General features: G+C 31.3%; 1 protein-coding gene across 7 annotated transcripts in view; it reads left to right on the top strand.

Moving 5' to 3' along the window:
• LOC145313623 (uncharacterized) overlaps positions 1–14085 on the top strand; it is a 21597-nt gene extending 7512 nt beyond the window's left edge. The window contains exons 2-13 of one of the 7 annotated variants that reach the window (XR_013877425.1): positions 2703–2848; positions 3270–3472; positions 4567–4769; positions 4890–4958; positions 6026–6039; positions 8727–8800; positions 9327–9407; positions 9924–10077; positions 10950–10991; positions 11723–11814; positions 12585–12791; positions 13315–14085. Coding sequence is in view for 6 of the 7 variants with exons in the window: in XM_080153106.1 (XP_080009232.1) it covers positions 2703–2848; positions 3270–3472; positions 4567–4769; positions 4890–4958; positions 6026–6039; positions 8727–8800; positions 9327–9407; positions 9924–10077; positions 10950–10991; positions 11723–11806 (1070 nt within the window). In the remaining variant the exon portion in view is untranslated. The other 6 variants (XM_080153106.1, XM_080153107.1, XM_080153104.1 and 3 more) reach the window with 6 other exon arrangements.

Raw genomic sequence — 14085 nt, 5'->3', positions numbered from 1 at the left:
ACTAATACAAGCTCAGCTGTGATTGGTTGCTTAGCTGATTCAGCCTTTTGATTGGCTACAGTACACTTGGTACAACGCAAGTTTAACTTAATTTCTTTAATGATTTTGACTATAAAAATGGGTATTTTTATTGTAAAAATATAATTAGTTACTGGCAACCTAAATTTATGACAAAAATAAGCTTATAATTTTGTTTCTAGGCCACATAGTTTAATTTCAAAATTTCTGACATTAGCATTGAGATTCTTTCAAAATTTTTATTGTACATAAAATGTCATTTTAAAATGCCTATAACTTTTTTGTTACAGAAACTGAAAGCTTCAAATTTGGGGTATCGGGTCTACTTGTGGCAGTATTTCAGCAGTTAAAGCGTGGTATTTCTTGCAGGCTTCCTGTAGATAAATAGATTTTTTGTATCTTGAACATTATGTTTTTTAAAATAATTCTTTATTAATCATTAATCACATCAAAAAAGACCCACAAAAAAGTATCTTTTAGGGTTTACAGCCCTTATTCTACCCGCGACCGTGGCTCAACACGTAGCGCATCTGCTCGTTGTTTGGAAGGTGATAGGTTCGAATCTTGGTCTGACACCGCGTCATAACTACAGATGTTAAAAATTGTTCCCACTGCTACTATGTCAGATGCGCAACGTAAATAGTTAGAGTGGGGGGAATGCCTTGGCCTAAAACAGGTGAAACTTGCTACCATGCACAGTTGGGACTTCTCAGACAAAGGTCGTGCATCTCAGAGAGTTTGTTTTCTGATGGGTGCATGGACGATTTACACCACAATCATAAGTATTGTATGTTCCAAGGTGTGTGGAGTTAGGTCTAGTACCCAAAGTGACACCTAGCCCCCTTGAGTCTTAACTTACAGCCCTTATTTCTTAATGTACCATCAAAAATATCGCAAATTCTTGTTCTCTATACTTTTCCACACAAGAATATATAAAAAAATTATTTTACCTCCATTAACACTGTAGATTTTTAGAGCTAAAGTTTTGAAAAAGTAACTGAGCAAAAAATAACTTTTTACGTGAAACGATTTTTTAGCAAAATTAAGATAGATTAGGTTTTAGGTTAAAAGCATTTATAATTTTCTACATATATTTTTTGAGTCTTTTTAGTTTAATGATATTTTGATGAACTTACTTCTTAGGCAATTTTTTTAAGATTAAAAAACCAAATAAATCTTTATGAATATAGCAGGAAAGTTGTTTTTGTTTCATACTCCTAACTTTAATTTCAAAAAAGTTGTAAAGAAATAAATACTCTTGGCCGCTCCCAGCCGGTTCTAGCCATTTAGCAGCTGGCACTAGAAATTTAAGAAATGGTTATTGCTATCATTTACTATAAATTAACTCATTAGTGATGAACCGGGTATTAAAACCCGGTTCCAAAAAATGGAAAAAAACCCGGTTTCCAGTCTTCAAATTTCATCATCCTTTTGTGAGCCTCCCCTTTACTCCGTTCTTTATCTATTGTCCCTGGAGAGAAGTCTCAGATATGGATCTATGATATGGATAATCAACCGCGAAAAAAAAGGTGCTTTAGAAAAACATTAATAACTTTTTTGTTTTTATAGTTAAGTTGCTGATATTTTTTTAAAATCTAATGTTTATTGACAAGTACATCTATTTATGAATTCGTTTTATTCAAATTATTCAAACGTGGCTCGGTTTTGCTTTTATTACCCGGTTTTAACTTTTCAACCATTAAATATTTTTTTATGATTTATTATTCTTGAGCCACCATAATCAGTATACCCTAGTAATCTCTATATGTGTCCTCCAATAGTTTTATGGTCTTTTTCTGATATGTATCATCCAATTTTTATATGTTCTTTTTTTGTGTATGTCAGGTTTTAAAACTTCGACAAACGGGCTTTTTTACCCGGTTACGGCGGCCAAAACCGGCCGAAACACTAATAAATCGCTTCGTATATTACTTGTAGCCCTACAGATTACATGAGGTTGTGTAGTTTTCAATTACAGATTGTATCAAAGTTTTAAAAAGTGTTCATCTCACTTTGGGCGTTCAAAATTTACATTTTTCATTTTTTTGTCGAAATAACCGGGTATTTAGGAAAAATCGGCTTTTAATGCCGGCAGAAAACCACCCAAAACGGGTTTAAATACCCGTTGTGAATTTATGGCCATGCCAAACTGGGTTTTTTTTCAACTTTCCTGTGCACGCCACTAGAGCAAAACAAAAAAATTGGAATTCCGTTTTGACCATTATAAAGCTTCACTGAAATTTTCAGCTCGATCAGCCCATTAAAGTGGCGCTCGGCACTAATGGGTTAAACAAAAAATGTTTAATGTTTTTAAAAGTTGATACCTATGTAATTAATGATGAATTTGCCCTGAATATAGGCACTGATTATGAGATGGTTGCATTAACCCCCCCCCCCCTTTAGTTAACTTCTTTTTCTCTGTATATCATTATTCAGTTACCAAAAAAAACATAATATAACTCTTTAAAAATTATGAGAAACCAAAAAAATTCTTTTTCTCAGTCACTATTTCAAAACTTTAGCTCTAAAAATCTACAGTGATAATGGAGGAAAATTTAAATTTTTATATATGCTTGTGTGGAAATGTACAGAGAACATAGATATATGCTACTTTTGATGATACATAAATAAATAAGGGCTGTAAACCCTAATACTTTTTTGTAGGTCTTACTGTATTTGTTTAGGTGATTTCCACATCATCTACAACCTTCAGAAATATATTCTCAAATTTTTTATCGAGCCATTAGGAGGCACAACACTTGGAAATCTATTTTCAAGAAAGTCTCCTGAGGCTATTAAACATTTTTATTCAGGCAATGATAGTCATCAGGTATTCCTTAATTTAAACTCTTATTTGAATCTATTAGTTTAAATTTTAAATATACACATAATATATCTAGATGCTAAATCTGACCCCTAAATTTGTCAAACTTAAAAAGGAAATTTTAGGAGACACACACCTTAATTATAATTTTTATACATGATTCTTTCTAGATTTTTCCTAAGAAGTTTGAATATTCTTATATGACACATAATACAATTTTTGTAATATGCTTTACATTAAAAGAGCAGAGATATTTTACACAATATAATTTAGCCAAGCAAACCTTTATCCTTAGTAATATGACTATTTATATCAGACTCATATATCAGACTGCTTTTCTATTTGAAGAGTGTTTTTACAATGATCTTAATTGATTCAATGAATATTATTAATTGTTTTGTATGTGATTTATAAATTTATATTACAGGCTTATCAACTAATAAGCTCCTTGTATTTGGCTGGAGGAATGTACCTCATTCGCTTGTGTCAGCAACAGCTGCAGAATATTGACATTACAAACAAATGTCTAAAAGAATGGGCTGTCAACAATGACAATAAAAATATTACTTTATTATTTAAGATTATTTTTAATGTCATCAATGACTTCCTAATTTACAGATTTTCAATAAGGTAATTTGTTTGTTTTGACAACCATGCAAGCTAAAATCAGTTTTGAGGGTGAAACGCAAAAACAGAAATATAATCTAGGACTAAAGTTTTGTACCTTTAAAAAAGCAATGCATGATTCCACTTTCCCCTCTCTTCATAATGATATCATCTTGGTTGATATAAGGGGGGGGTTTTTAATGCAACCATCTCGTAATCAGTTAGCAAATGGCACTTATAATTCGAATTTCCATCTGAAATTTTGCATGAGTAATCCTTGGTAGGTCTATTTTTCCTAAATCAAACAAAAAGTTGGAAAAGTAATGGCTAACGGCTGGCGGCTCAGCAGTTTTGCAATTTTTCGGCTAACTATTATGCAAATTAGTCACAAAACCTATCTCCACATAATACTCTTGACCAATTAAAAACGCTATCAAACGGTTCTTGATGGTAGCTGTTGGTACTAGAAGATTTAAAAATGGTTATTGCTATCATTTAACATGAATTAAACCAAAAATATGTTTTAAAAAGTTGATTCCTACGAATTGATGATGGATTTACCCTGAAAATAGGCAAAAAAACGGCTGAGACGCCAGCCATTACTTTTCCAACTTTTTTGTTCAATTTAGGGAAAATAGACCTACCAAGGATTACTCATGCAAAAGTTCAGATCAAAATTCGAATTCTAAGTGCCATTTGCTCACTGATTACGAGATGGTTGCATTAAAAAAAAACCTTTATGTAATGCACCATTCCAATTTCAATAAAGACATAACTAGTATGGTACATTCATATTTTCATAGCTGCATGTTATTAAAGATTGATTTTCTTAATTAAATTGACATAATTTTAATAGTATCAAATATTTTATTATTACACATAAATATTTTTAATTTATTACAATGTTTCATTACATTGATATGATTACCTTTTTTTAGGGGGACAAAAGGGTAATAATAGATTATTTTATTTGCTTTTATAAAAATGGCTTCACCCTCCTGACTGAAATTCATAAAAAATAATAAAAAGTAAATGTTTTTGAAATCATGAAATATTAATAAAAAATTTAAATTCTACTATTATTAAAAATATAAAAATTATGAAAATTTATTACTTAGATACCATGATTTGGAAAACCTGACCAGGTCCAGACTGCAAGCATCAAAGTTATTCTTTTTGAAGAAAACTTCAAATTATCACAAAGTGTACCACTATTTGATAACGTTGGAAAGTGTGTTGCCAACAGATCGAATGAATGAATTTGAAAAATTTTCATCAATATCATCTTCATTGGCTCATGAATGTGGACATGAAATACTAGGTATTAAAAAGTGAGGGGGGGGGGGAGCAATGCAGGAGCATTATTTATTCTATTTCGTAAATTCTTAATTCAAAACACAAATAACATGTTTACATTTATATTGTTACAATTTTTTTTTAGGCAATTTTTCTTCTTTGGAACCCCTAGTGTGTACACCTGAAGATGTAACAAGATTAGGCCATTGCCAGGAAATAAAATAAAACTATATTTTTAAGAATGCCTTGATAAAAGGTTACATTGTCTTAAGACTTAATTAACCCTTACAGATTCAGGGGGGGGGGGTAAATCAGCCCCCCCCCCCCCTCTTGTTTTTTCAATGTCATTTTTTTGTGGGTAAGATAGAGAGCTGTGACTTCATGACTTTTTAAGTTTGACTATTGTGTATAAGTGGAGACCTAATTTTTAGGGGGGAATACTAAGATATCAATGAACATCTGAGAGAAGTGGTGTTATGACCATTTGACAGCTCCATGACTGATTTTTAGTACAGCTTTTACTAAAGACATATATCATGAATATTGTGGCTTCTATTACAGCTAGAGACCTAAAAAAATTTGTGATAAAACCTTAAGTAATTATATACTTGAATAGAAAGGTCATGACCGTTTGACCACATATTGTCAAATTTTTGATCGCTTTTAAACTCCCTACCTGTAATTTTGCCCTTTGTAGGCTGCCAGCTGCCAAAATTCAAAACAGCTTTTGACCAGGCAAATTTTAATCTAGTCTTTTATTGTGATAAGAAACCGATAAAAATATTAATTAGTGCCACCAACCACTGTTTTACTGCTTTAACCGCAAAAAAATGGCGGATTCCAATATTTGCTGTTTTAATCCTAGCTTTAAAATTGGCTGCTCTACAGCTGTTTTAATATTTAGCAGCTGGGCACTAAAATGCAGCTAAGGAGCGGTCTGACCACTATAACTGGAAAAAGTAATTTTCTATAAAAATGCACATGAACCACCAGAAAAATTTATGTCTCTATCTGTAACATTAGTTCCCCCCCCCCCCCCCAAATCTATTAAGGTGGGAATTGGGGCCCAATTTGTAAGGGTTAATTTGTAAGGTATCATATCTGAATCAAGTGGTTCATTAGTTTACCTTTGATTAACAATTTGCTGCTGAACAGATTTTGTACAAAATTAGTTTTACCTATCAATTCATGCCATATGCAATTTTTTAAAACTATTTTTTATAAAAATTTTCTCTAAATAATCTATACAAAAGTTTAAAATGTTTTATAATTTTTTACAGGGGCCTGATGCTAGGAAATTAACATGATTTAGAAAGATAATAAAATATCTATAAATTCATTAATATTTTTTTTGTCTGAATTTGAAAAATATTTCCTATTGATATTGCACATTGGAACTTTTTTTAAAATAAAATATTAATTATTATATTTTGATATGGCTTCAACAGCATTGTATGATTAAAAAGAGGACAATTAACAGAGAAACTTTTAGTGTCTTATGATTGAAATCTAAGTTTGACATTCCTGTTCTCCTAATTTTAAAGTAAATGCTAAATTAAAATCCACATCAATCTAACTTTATACCTAGGTTTGTGGATAAAAAATTTCGGATCATGGAAAGAAAACAGTCATTCCTAATTAGGACAGAAGTCACTGGAAATTGATCTAAGGAAGGCTACTTATGTCCTTCATCTAACAAAATCTAACTTAAGGGAGGTGACTTATGTCCTTTGTCTGACAAATTCTTACATTAGGAAGGCTGCTTATGTCCTTCATCTTGCAAAACATAGCAAATTCTTGCAAAACATAGCAAATTCTTGCAAAACATAGCAAATTCTTGGAAAACTTAGCTTTTCTGTCCTTCACATAGCTAATTCTTGCAAAACATAGTAAATTCTTACAAAACATAGCAAATTCTTGCAAAACATAGCAAATTCTTGCAAAACATAGCAAATTCTTGCAAAACATAGCAAATTCTTGCGAAACATAGCAAATTCTTGGAAAACTTAGCTTTTCTGTCCTTCTTATACCTAATTCTTGCGAAACATAGCAAATTCTTGGAAAACTTAGCTTTTCTGTCCTTCTTATACCTAATTCTTGCAAAACATAGCAAATTCTTGCAAAACATAGCAAATTCTTACAAAACATAGCAAATTCTTACAAAACTTAGCAAATTCTTGCAAAACATAGCAAATTATTACAAAACATAGCAAATTCTTGCAAAACATAGCAAATTCTTACAAAATATAGCAAATTCTTACAAATGTAGCAAATTCTTGCAAAACATAGCAAAAAGGGTCCCAAACTCAAAAACGAATTTTCAGCGCAATCCGACCACTGGTTCTTTAGATACGGTGACCTGGTGTTCTTGGTACCCACTGTAAGATTTGGGAAATAGTAAGAATCCTTAGTAAATTTGGCTAAGTCCAAAAATAAGCTAAGTTTTCCAAGAATTTGCTATGTTTTGTAAGAATTTGCTATGTTTTGCAAGAATTTGCTATGTTTTGTAAGAATTTGCTATGATTTGCAAGAATTAGCAAAGTGAAGGACAGAAAAGCTAAGTTTTCTAAGAATTTGCCATGTTTTGCAAGAATTTGCTATGTTTTGCAAGAATTTGCTATGTTTTGTAAGAATTTGCTATGTTTTGTAAGAATTTGCTATGTTTTGTAAGAATTTGCTATGTTTTGCAAGAATTTGATATGTTTTGTAAGAATTTGCTATGTTTTGCAAGAATTAGCTATGTGAAGGACAGAAAAGCTAAGTTTTCCAAGAATTTGCTATGATTTGCAAGAATTTGCTATGTGAAGGACAAAAAAGCTAAGTTTTCCAAGAATTTGCTATGTTTTGCAAGAATTTGCTATGTTTTGCAAGAATTTGCTATGTTTTGCAAGAATTTGCTATGTTTTGCAAGAATTTGCTATGTTTTGCAAGAATTTGCTATGTTTTGCAAGAATTTGCTATGTTTTGCAAGAATTTGCTATGTTTTGCAAGAATTTGCTATGTTTTGCAAGAATTTGCTATGTTTTGCAAGAATTTGCTATGTTTTGCAAGAATTTGCTATGTTTTGCAAGAATTTGCTATGTTTTGCAAGAATTTGCTATGTTTTGCAAGAATTTGCTATGTTTTGCAAGAATTTACTATGTTTTGTAAGAATTTGCTATGTTTTGCAAGAATTTGCTATGTTTTGCAAGAATTTACTATGTTTTGTAAGAATTTGCTATGTTTTGCAAGAATTAGCTATGTGAAGGACAGAAAAGCTAAGTTTTTCAAGAATTTGCTATGTTTTATAAGAATTTGCTATGTTTTGCAAGAATTTGCTATGTTTTGCAAGAATTTGCTATGTTTTGCAAGAATTTGCTATGTTTTGCAAGAATTTGCTATGTTTTGCAAGAATTTGCTATGTTTTGCAAGAATTTGCTATGTTTTGCAAGAATTTGCTATGTTTTGCAAGAATTTGCTATGTTTTGCAAGAATTTGCTATGTTTTGCAAGAATTTGCTATGTTTTGCAAGAATTTGCTATGTTTTGCAAGAATTTGATATGTTTTGCAAGAATTTGCTATGTTTTGCAAGAATTAGCTATGTGAAGGACAGAAAAGCTAAGTTTTCCAATATTTTGCTAGGTGATTGACCAAAAACCAATTTTATGCAAGATTTTGCTATGTGAAGGATCAAAAAGGTAGGTTTTGTGAGATGAGGGGAGGCTACTTATGTTCTCAATCTTGCAAAATCTTTGTTAAGGGAGGGATGTTATGCCCTTCATCAACAAATTCTCACTTAAGGAAGGCTACTTATGTCCTTCCTAGGAAGGTGACTTCTGTCCTAATTTAGGAATGACTTTGTTTTCTTTCCATGATCCAATTTCTTATCTGATTATCAAACTTCATTTTCTAATTATATTTTTACAATAAAAATACCCATTTTTATAGTCAAAATCATTAAAAAAAGTTAAGTTTAACAATTGATAAATCTTGTTTCATAAGGTTAGAGGAACTGAATAAGGCTTCCAAAAGGATGGGGTTAAACGATTCAGAAACTAAATGGACCAGTGCATTTAGGAATAGATCAGTAATACTAGACTAGGAGTTTACTTTTTTGTTTGGTGTACCTTTATTTAAAACTAGCGGCTACGCCCCCAGAGGCCTCTATGGGCACTTGAGGAGGAGAGATTCAAATTTAATAACCCATATTTTTATTTTAGATTTTAAAAGAAAAAAGTAAAAAAATAATTGGGGGGGAGGGCAAATTTTTTTTATAACTTTTTGGCATTCTCCTCTTGGCGTTCTTTTTTCAAAAATAGTTATTTCTTTCATCGTATTATAAATGGCTTTCCGCAGATATAGAATGTACAATTATAAGATTAAAACCATTTTTTTTAGCCCCAAGATGCCAAAGGCATGGGCTAAAAAAACTGCTTTTAATCTTATGATTGTACATTTCTATATTCATAGAAAACTAAATATATAACAATGCTAGACATAGTTTTTTCGTATCGATGAGAACCAGTTCCTATCCACCGGATACGATACTATTTGTTAAATGTCATGTAAATTGATTATAAGTCAAATATTACTGATCCTTTAGAAATATCCCACACCATTTAAATGTCACTAAAAACATTATGGCAGACAAGGGAAAATCTAATGGCAAGCAATCCTATGTGAGGTAACATCAGATAATTAATCAAGGGGGTAGGTGGATGAGACTGTGTTGAAATAATAGTCTTTCTACCTTTGATTGATTGATTGATAAGTCATAAGCCTAGTTCACAAAAGACATAGGTCGACTTCTAGAAATTTTATTAAGACAATTGTTAGTTTTAGTTATTTAGGTTGACCTACAGAATAAATCAGTCAACCTCTAAAAGTTGTTTGTGAACTGGGCAATAGTCTCTTAAGGTTTGGACCTAAGTAGGTTGAAACAGTTTAGTTTAGTTAATAGGGCTATCAAGCTCCATGTTCAAGCACATTTTGACTTGACCTGCTATCTCATGAGAGCTACTTATATTACCTCACCCTCACCAGGTATGGCAGGTGTCCCAAATTAAGTCTTTGTAATGAATGACCTTCTCCACAGAGGAGCTTGGGATAAGGGTAGTACTGATATTATGTACCAATGTTTCATCAGTTAAAGCAGTATATTTACTGCATGATTCCTTTAATACTGTATTTTATATTCAAGGAAAAATTTTATGTGGGTACTGATGATTGATGGTCTGTTATCATCCAAAAGCACTTATTCTGTCAACAGAAGCCTGACAAACTTTGACGATCAAGCGTTAAGCAACAAGTTTTTGAACTTCAGTTCCATAATTGAAAACAATATGAAAACAAAGGAAAACACACTAAAATTTTAATACATAGAACAATTCAATGATCTTATCTCATATCTTGTAAAGGGGGGGGGGCGGATGTGCCACTTTTTGAAACCAAAATTAAAACGTGCATGATCTCAGCCCATAAGAGTTACAGCTCTAAAATTCGGCACAACAGTTGCTTAGGTGGAGAATAATATGGAACTGTGAAGAAACAGCAGTGGAACCGCCGCTCCCGCCAAAAAATGGCATTTCATGCTGAATTTTTTTTTGCCTTTTTTCGCCAAATTAGTTCTCAATCATCTAAAATAAACTTTTTTTTTCATAAAAATTTTGCTTATATTTTCCCATAAGGGGCGAAGTTACAAAAGGGACTATTTCTGCCGCTGTTTCTTCACAGTTCCATATTATTCTCCACTAAAGCAACTGTTGAGCTGAATTTTAGAGCTGTAACTCTTATATTGGCTGAGATCATGGACGTTTTACTTTTGGTTTCAAAAAGTGGCACATCCGCCTCCTCCCTTTATATTATTGAATCTACTCTATAATAAACTTTGTCTGCCCATACATCCAAAACCCTCTGTAGGAATTATTACTATGAAACTTTAAGTCATTATGTTCATTGATGGTTTACTTACCAATGCTGTCATATTTGTTACACTGTAATTGAAAATGTCTGTCTGTAATTTTTAAAGAACAAGTATTATTGTCACAGCTCCTTTTTGAGATAGAAAAAATAATTTTCTTTCAGTAATTGACAATTGAACAGCGAGAGTATAATTTTTTGGTCCAATGGTCTTTTGGATGAAAAAGGTATATGTGAATTAGTGTTTTGCGATTATCTATTTATTTCAATTACTTCAATATAAATTCATAATTTTGTGTGTTTTAAGTTGAGGGAACTTTCAAATATTTCAGCCTCTACCAGTTTTAAGGTGTTGAATATATTTTTAATTAGTTGCTTAGGCACTAGCCTCTAGACCTGTTACCCAAAATATACAGTTGAAAAAAAAAATTCAGACTGATAAATAGACTAGTAGGGATTTTGTTTGAAGAATAGAATTATATCAGTTCAGTAGTTAGTAAGATATTAAGCTTCATCCAGATATAGTCAGGCAGACAGACAAAATTTTGCTTTGTGTTTGTTTTAGTTAGAATGTACCATAAATTTTTTTTTGCATTTTAAACAAAGTGAAATAAGAAATTACGGCTCAGTAATTTTTGTCATAAATTCTTTTGTCATAAATACACATGTCATAAATATATTTGTCATAAATACATTTGTCATACAGGTACACTTGTCATAAAAGATATACTTGTCATAAATATATTTGTCAATAAAACATTTGTCATAAAGGTACATTTGTCAGAAGGTACATTTGACATGTATTACATTTGTCATGAAAACATTTGTCATGAGTACCAGTATAAAACTTTGGGTACCAGAAAAAATTTGGGTACCAGTATAAAGCTTTGGTTACCAGTATAAAACTTTGGGCACCAGTATAAAACTTTGGGCAACAGTATAAAACTTTGGGTACCAGTATAAAACTTTGGTTACCAGTATAAAACTTTGGGTACCAGTAATTTATGACAAATGTACCTGTACTACTGATTAGTAATGCAGAATTCTTTCCTTTTTCTTGATCAAAATAATATACTTTAGGAATTTTTGATAGTTCCCGACAGCGTCGATTCAGAATTTGAAGATAATACTAGTGATGAGGATTTAGGAGAATTCTTTTTGTAATTTGAAAGGTACAACATAATTTTGTAACAAAAATTTAGTATTATCATAAGACATTCTACTCAAAATGCTGTTTTTCTATATACATACTTCTGCTCACCTAAAAAGTTACTTTAGGGGAAATTACACTAAAAATTTTATATCTTTATCTGTACTGGCTGAAGCATATCAGGCTAATAAGAAAATAATGAAATACCAGTAGCATGGTAGTTTAAACTATTCAACAAAATAATTTTTCTAGGTTAAGAGCTAGGTTCTAGTATAGTGGAGATACTATGATAAGTTGAAATTTTATCTAGGTTTTATCCCTGTGGAGATACTATAATCATAATTTTTCTAGGTTAACATTAAGTCCCAGTATGGTGGAGATACTTTTACAATTTAATACTTTATCTAGGTTATGTCCCTGTGTAGATACTATAATTATAATTTTTCTAGGTTAACAGCAGGTCCCAGTATTTCTATAAGTTGAAATTTTATCTAGGATCTAGGATACACTACTTGTAGTTGAATTGAGATACTACAAATATAATTTTTCTAGGTCTCATTATGGTGGAAATGCTACTACTAATTGAGCTTTGTCTATCGAATGTTCCTGTGGAGATACTATAATTCTAATTTTTCTAGTTTAACAGTAAGTCCCAGTATGGCGGATACACTACTTCTAGTTGAATTGAGATACTATAAATATAATTTTCTAGGTCTCATTATGGGGGAAATGCTACTACTAATTGAGCTTTGTAATGTTCTTGTAGAGATACTATAATTATAATTTTTCTAGGTTAACAGTAAGTCCCAGTTTGGCGGAGATACTACTACAAATTGTTACTTTTCTAGGTTATGTCCCTGTGAAGATACTATAATTATATAATAAGTTAAAATTTTATCTAGGTTTTGTCCCTGTGGAGATACTATAATTATAATTTTTCTAGGTTAACAGTAAGTCCTAGTTTGGCAGAGATACTTCTACAAGTTGTTACTTTTCTAGGTTATGTCCCTGTGGAGATACTATCAATATAAACTTTTTCTAGGTTAACAGTAGGTCCCAGTATGGTGGATATACTACTTCTAGTTGAATTGAGATACTATAAATATAATTTTTCTAGGTCCCAGTATAGCGGAAATGCTACTAATAATTGAAATTTGTCCCAGTATGGTGGAGATACTTTTACTATTTAATACTTTATCTAGGTTATGTCCCTGTGTAGATAATATAATTTTAATTTTTCTAGGTTAACAGTAGGTCCAAGTATGGCGGAAATACTTCTATAAGTTGAAAATTTATCTAGGATCTAGAATACACTACTTTTAGTTGAATTGAGATACTATAAATATAATTTTTCAAGGTCTCATTATGGTGGAAATGCTACTACTAATTGAGCTTTGTCTATCAAATGTTCCTATGGAGATACTATAATTATAATTTTTCTAGGTTAACAGTAAGTCCCAGTTTGGCGGAGATACTACTGTGGAGATACTATAATTATATAATAAGTTAAAATTTTATCTAGGTTTTGTCCCTGTGGAGATACTATAATTATAATTTTTCTAGGTTAACAGTAAGTCCTAGTTTGGCAGAGATACTTCTACAAGTTGTTACTTTTCTAGGTTATGTCCCTGTGGAGATACTATAAATATAAACTTTTTCTAGGTTAACAGTAGGTCCAGTATGGCGGATACTCTACTTCTAGTTGAATTGAGATACTATAAATATAATTTTTCTAGGTCCCAGTATTGGGGAAATGCTACTACGAATTGAGCTTTGTTTATCGAATGTTCCTGTGGAGATACTATAATTATAATTTTTCTAGGTTAACATTAAGTCTCAGTATGGTGGATACACTACTTCTAGTTGAATTGAGATACTATAAATATAATTTTATATGTCTCATTATGGGGGAAATGCTACTACTAATTGAGATTTGTCTATCGAATGTTCCTGTGGAGATACTATAATTATAATTTTTCTAGGTTAACAGTAAGTCCTAGTTTGGCGGAGATACTTCTACAAGTTGTTACTTTTCTAGGTTATGTTCCTGTGGAGATACTATAAATATAAACTTTTCTAGGTTAACAGTAAGTCCCAGTATGGCGGATAAACTACTTCTAGCTGAATTGAGATACTACTAATTGAGCTTTGTTTATCGAATGTTCCTGTGGAGATACTATAATTATAATTTTTCTAGGTTAACAGTAAGTCCCAGTATTGCGGATAAACTACTTCTAGTTGAATTGAGATACTACAAATACAACTTTATTAAATAAAAACACACTATTCATTT

The sequence above is a fragment of the Acartia tonsa genome, chromosome 3 (genome assembly GCF_053477335.1).
Source record: "Acartia tonsa isolate MP-2025a chromosome 3, ASM5347733v1, whole genome shotgun sequence".
NCBI classification, from domain to species: Eukaryota; Metazoa; Arthropoda; class Copepoda; order Calanoida; family Acartiidae; genus Acartia; species Acartia tonsa.
The sequence above is the reverse complement of the archived record's forward strand: the minus strand, read 5'-3'. Positions and strand labels throughout refer to the sequence as shown.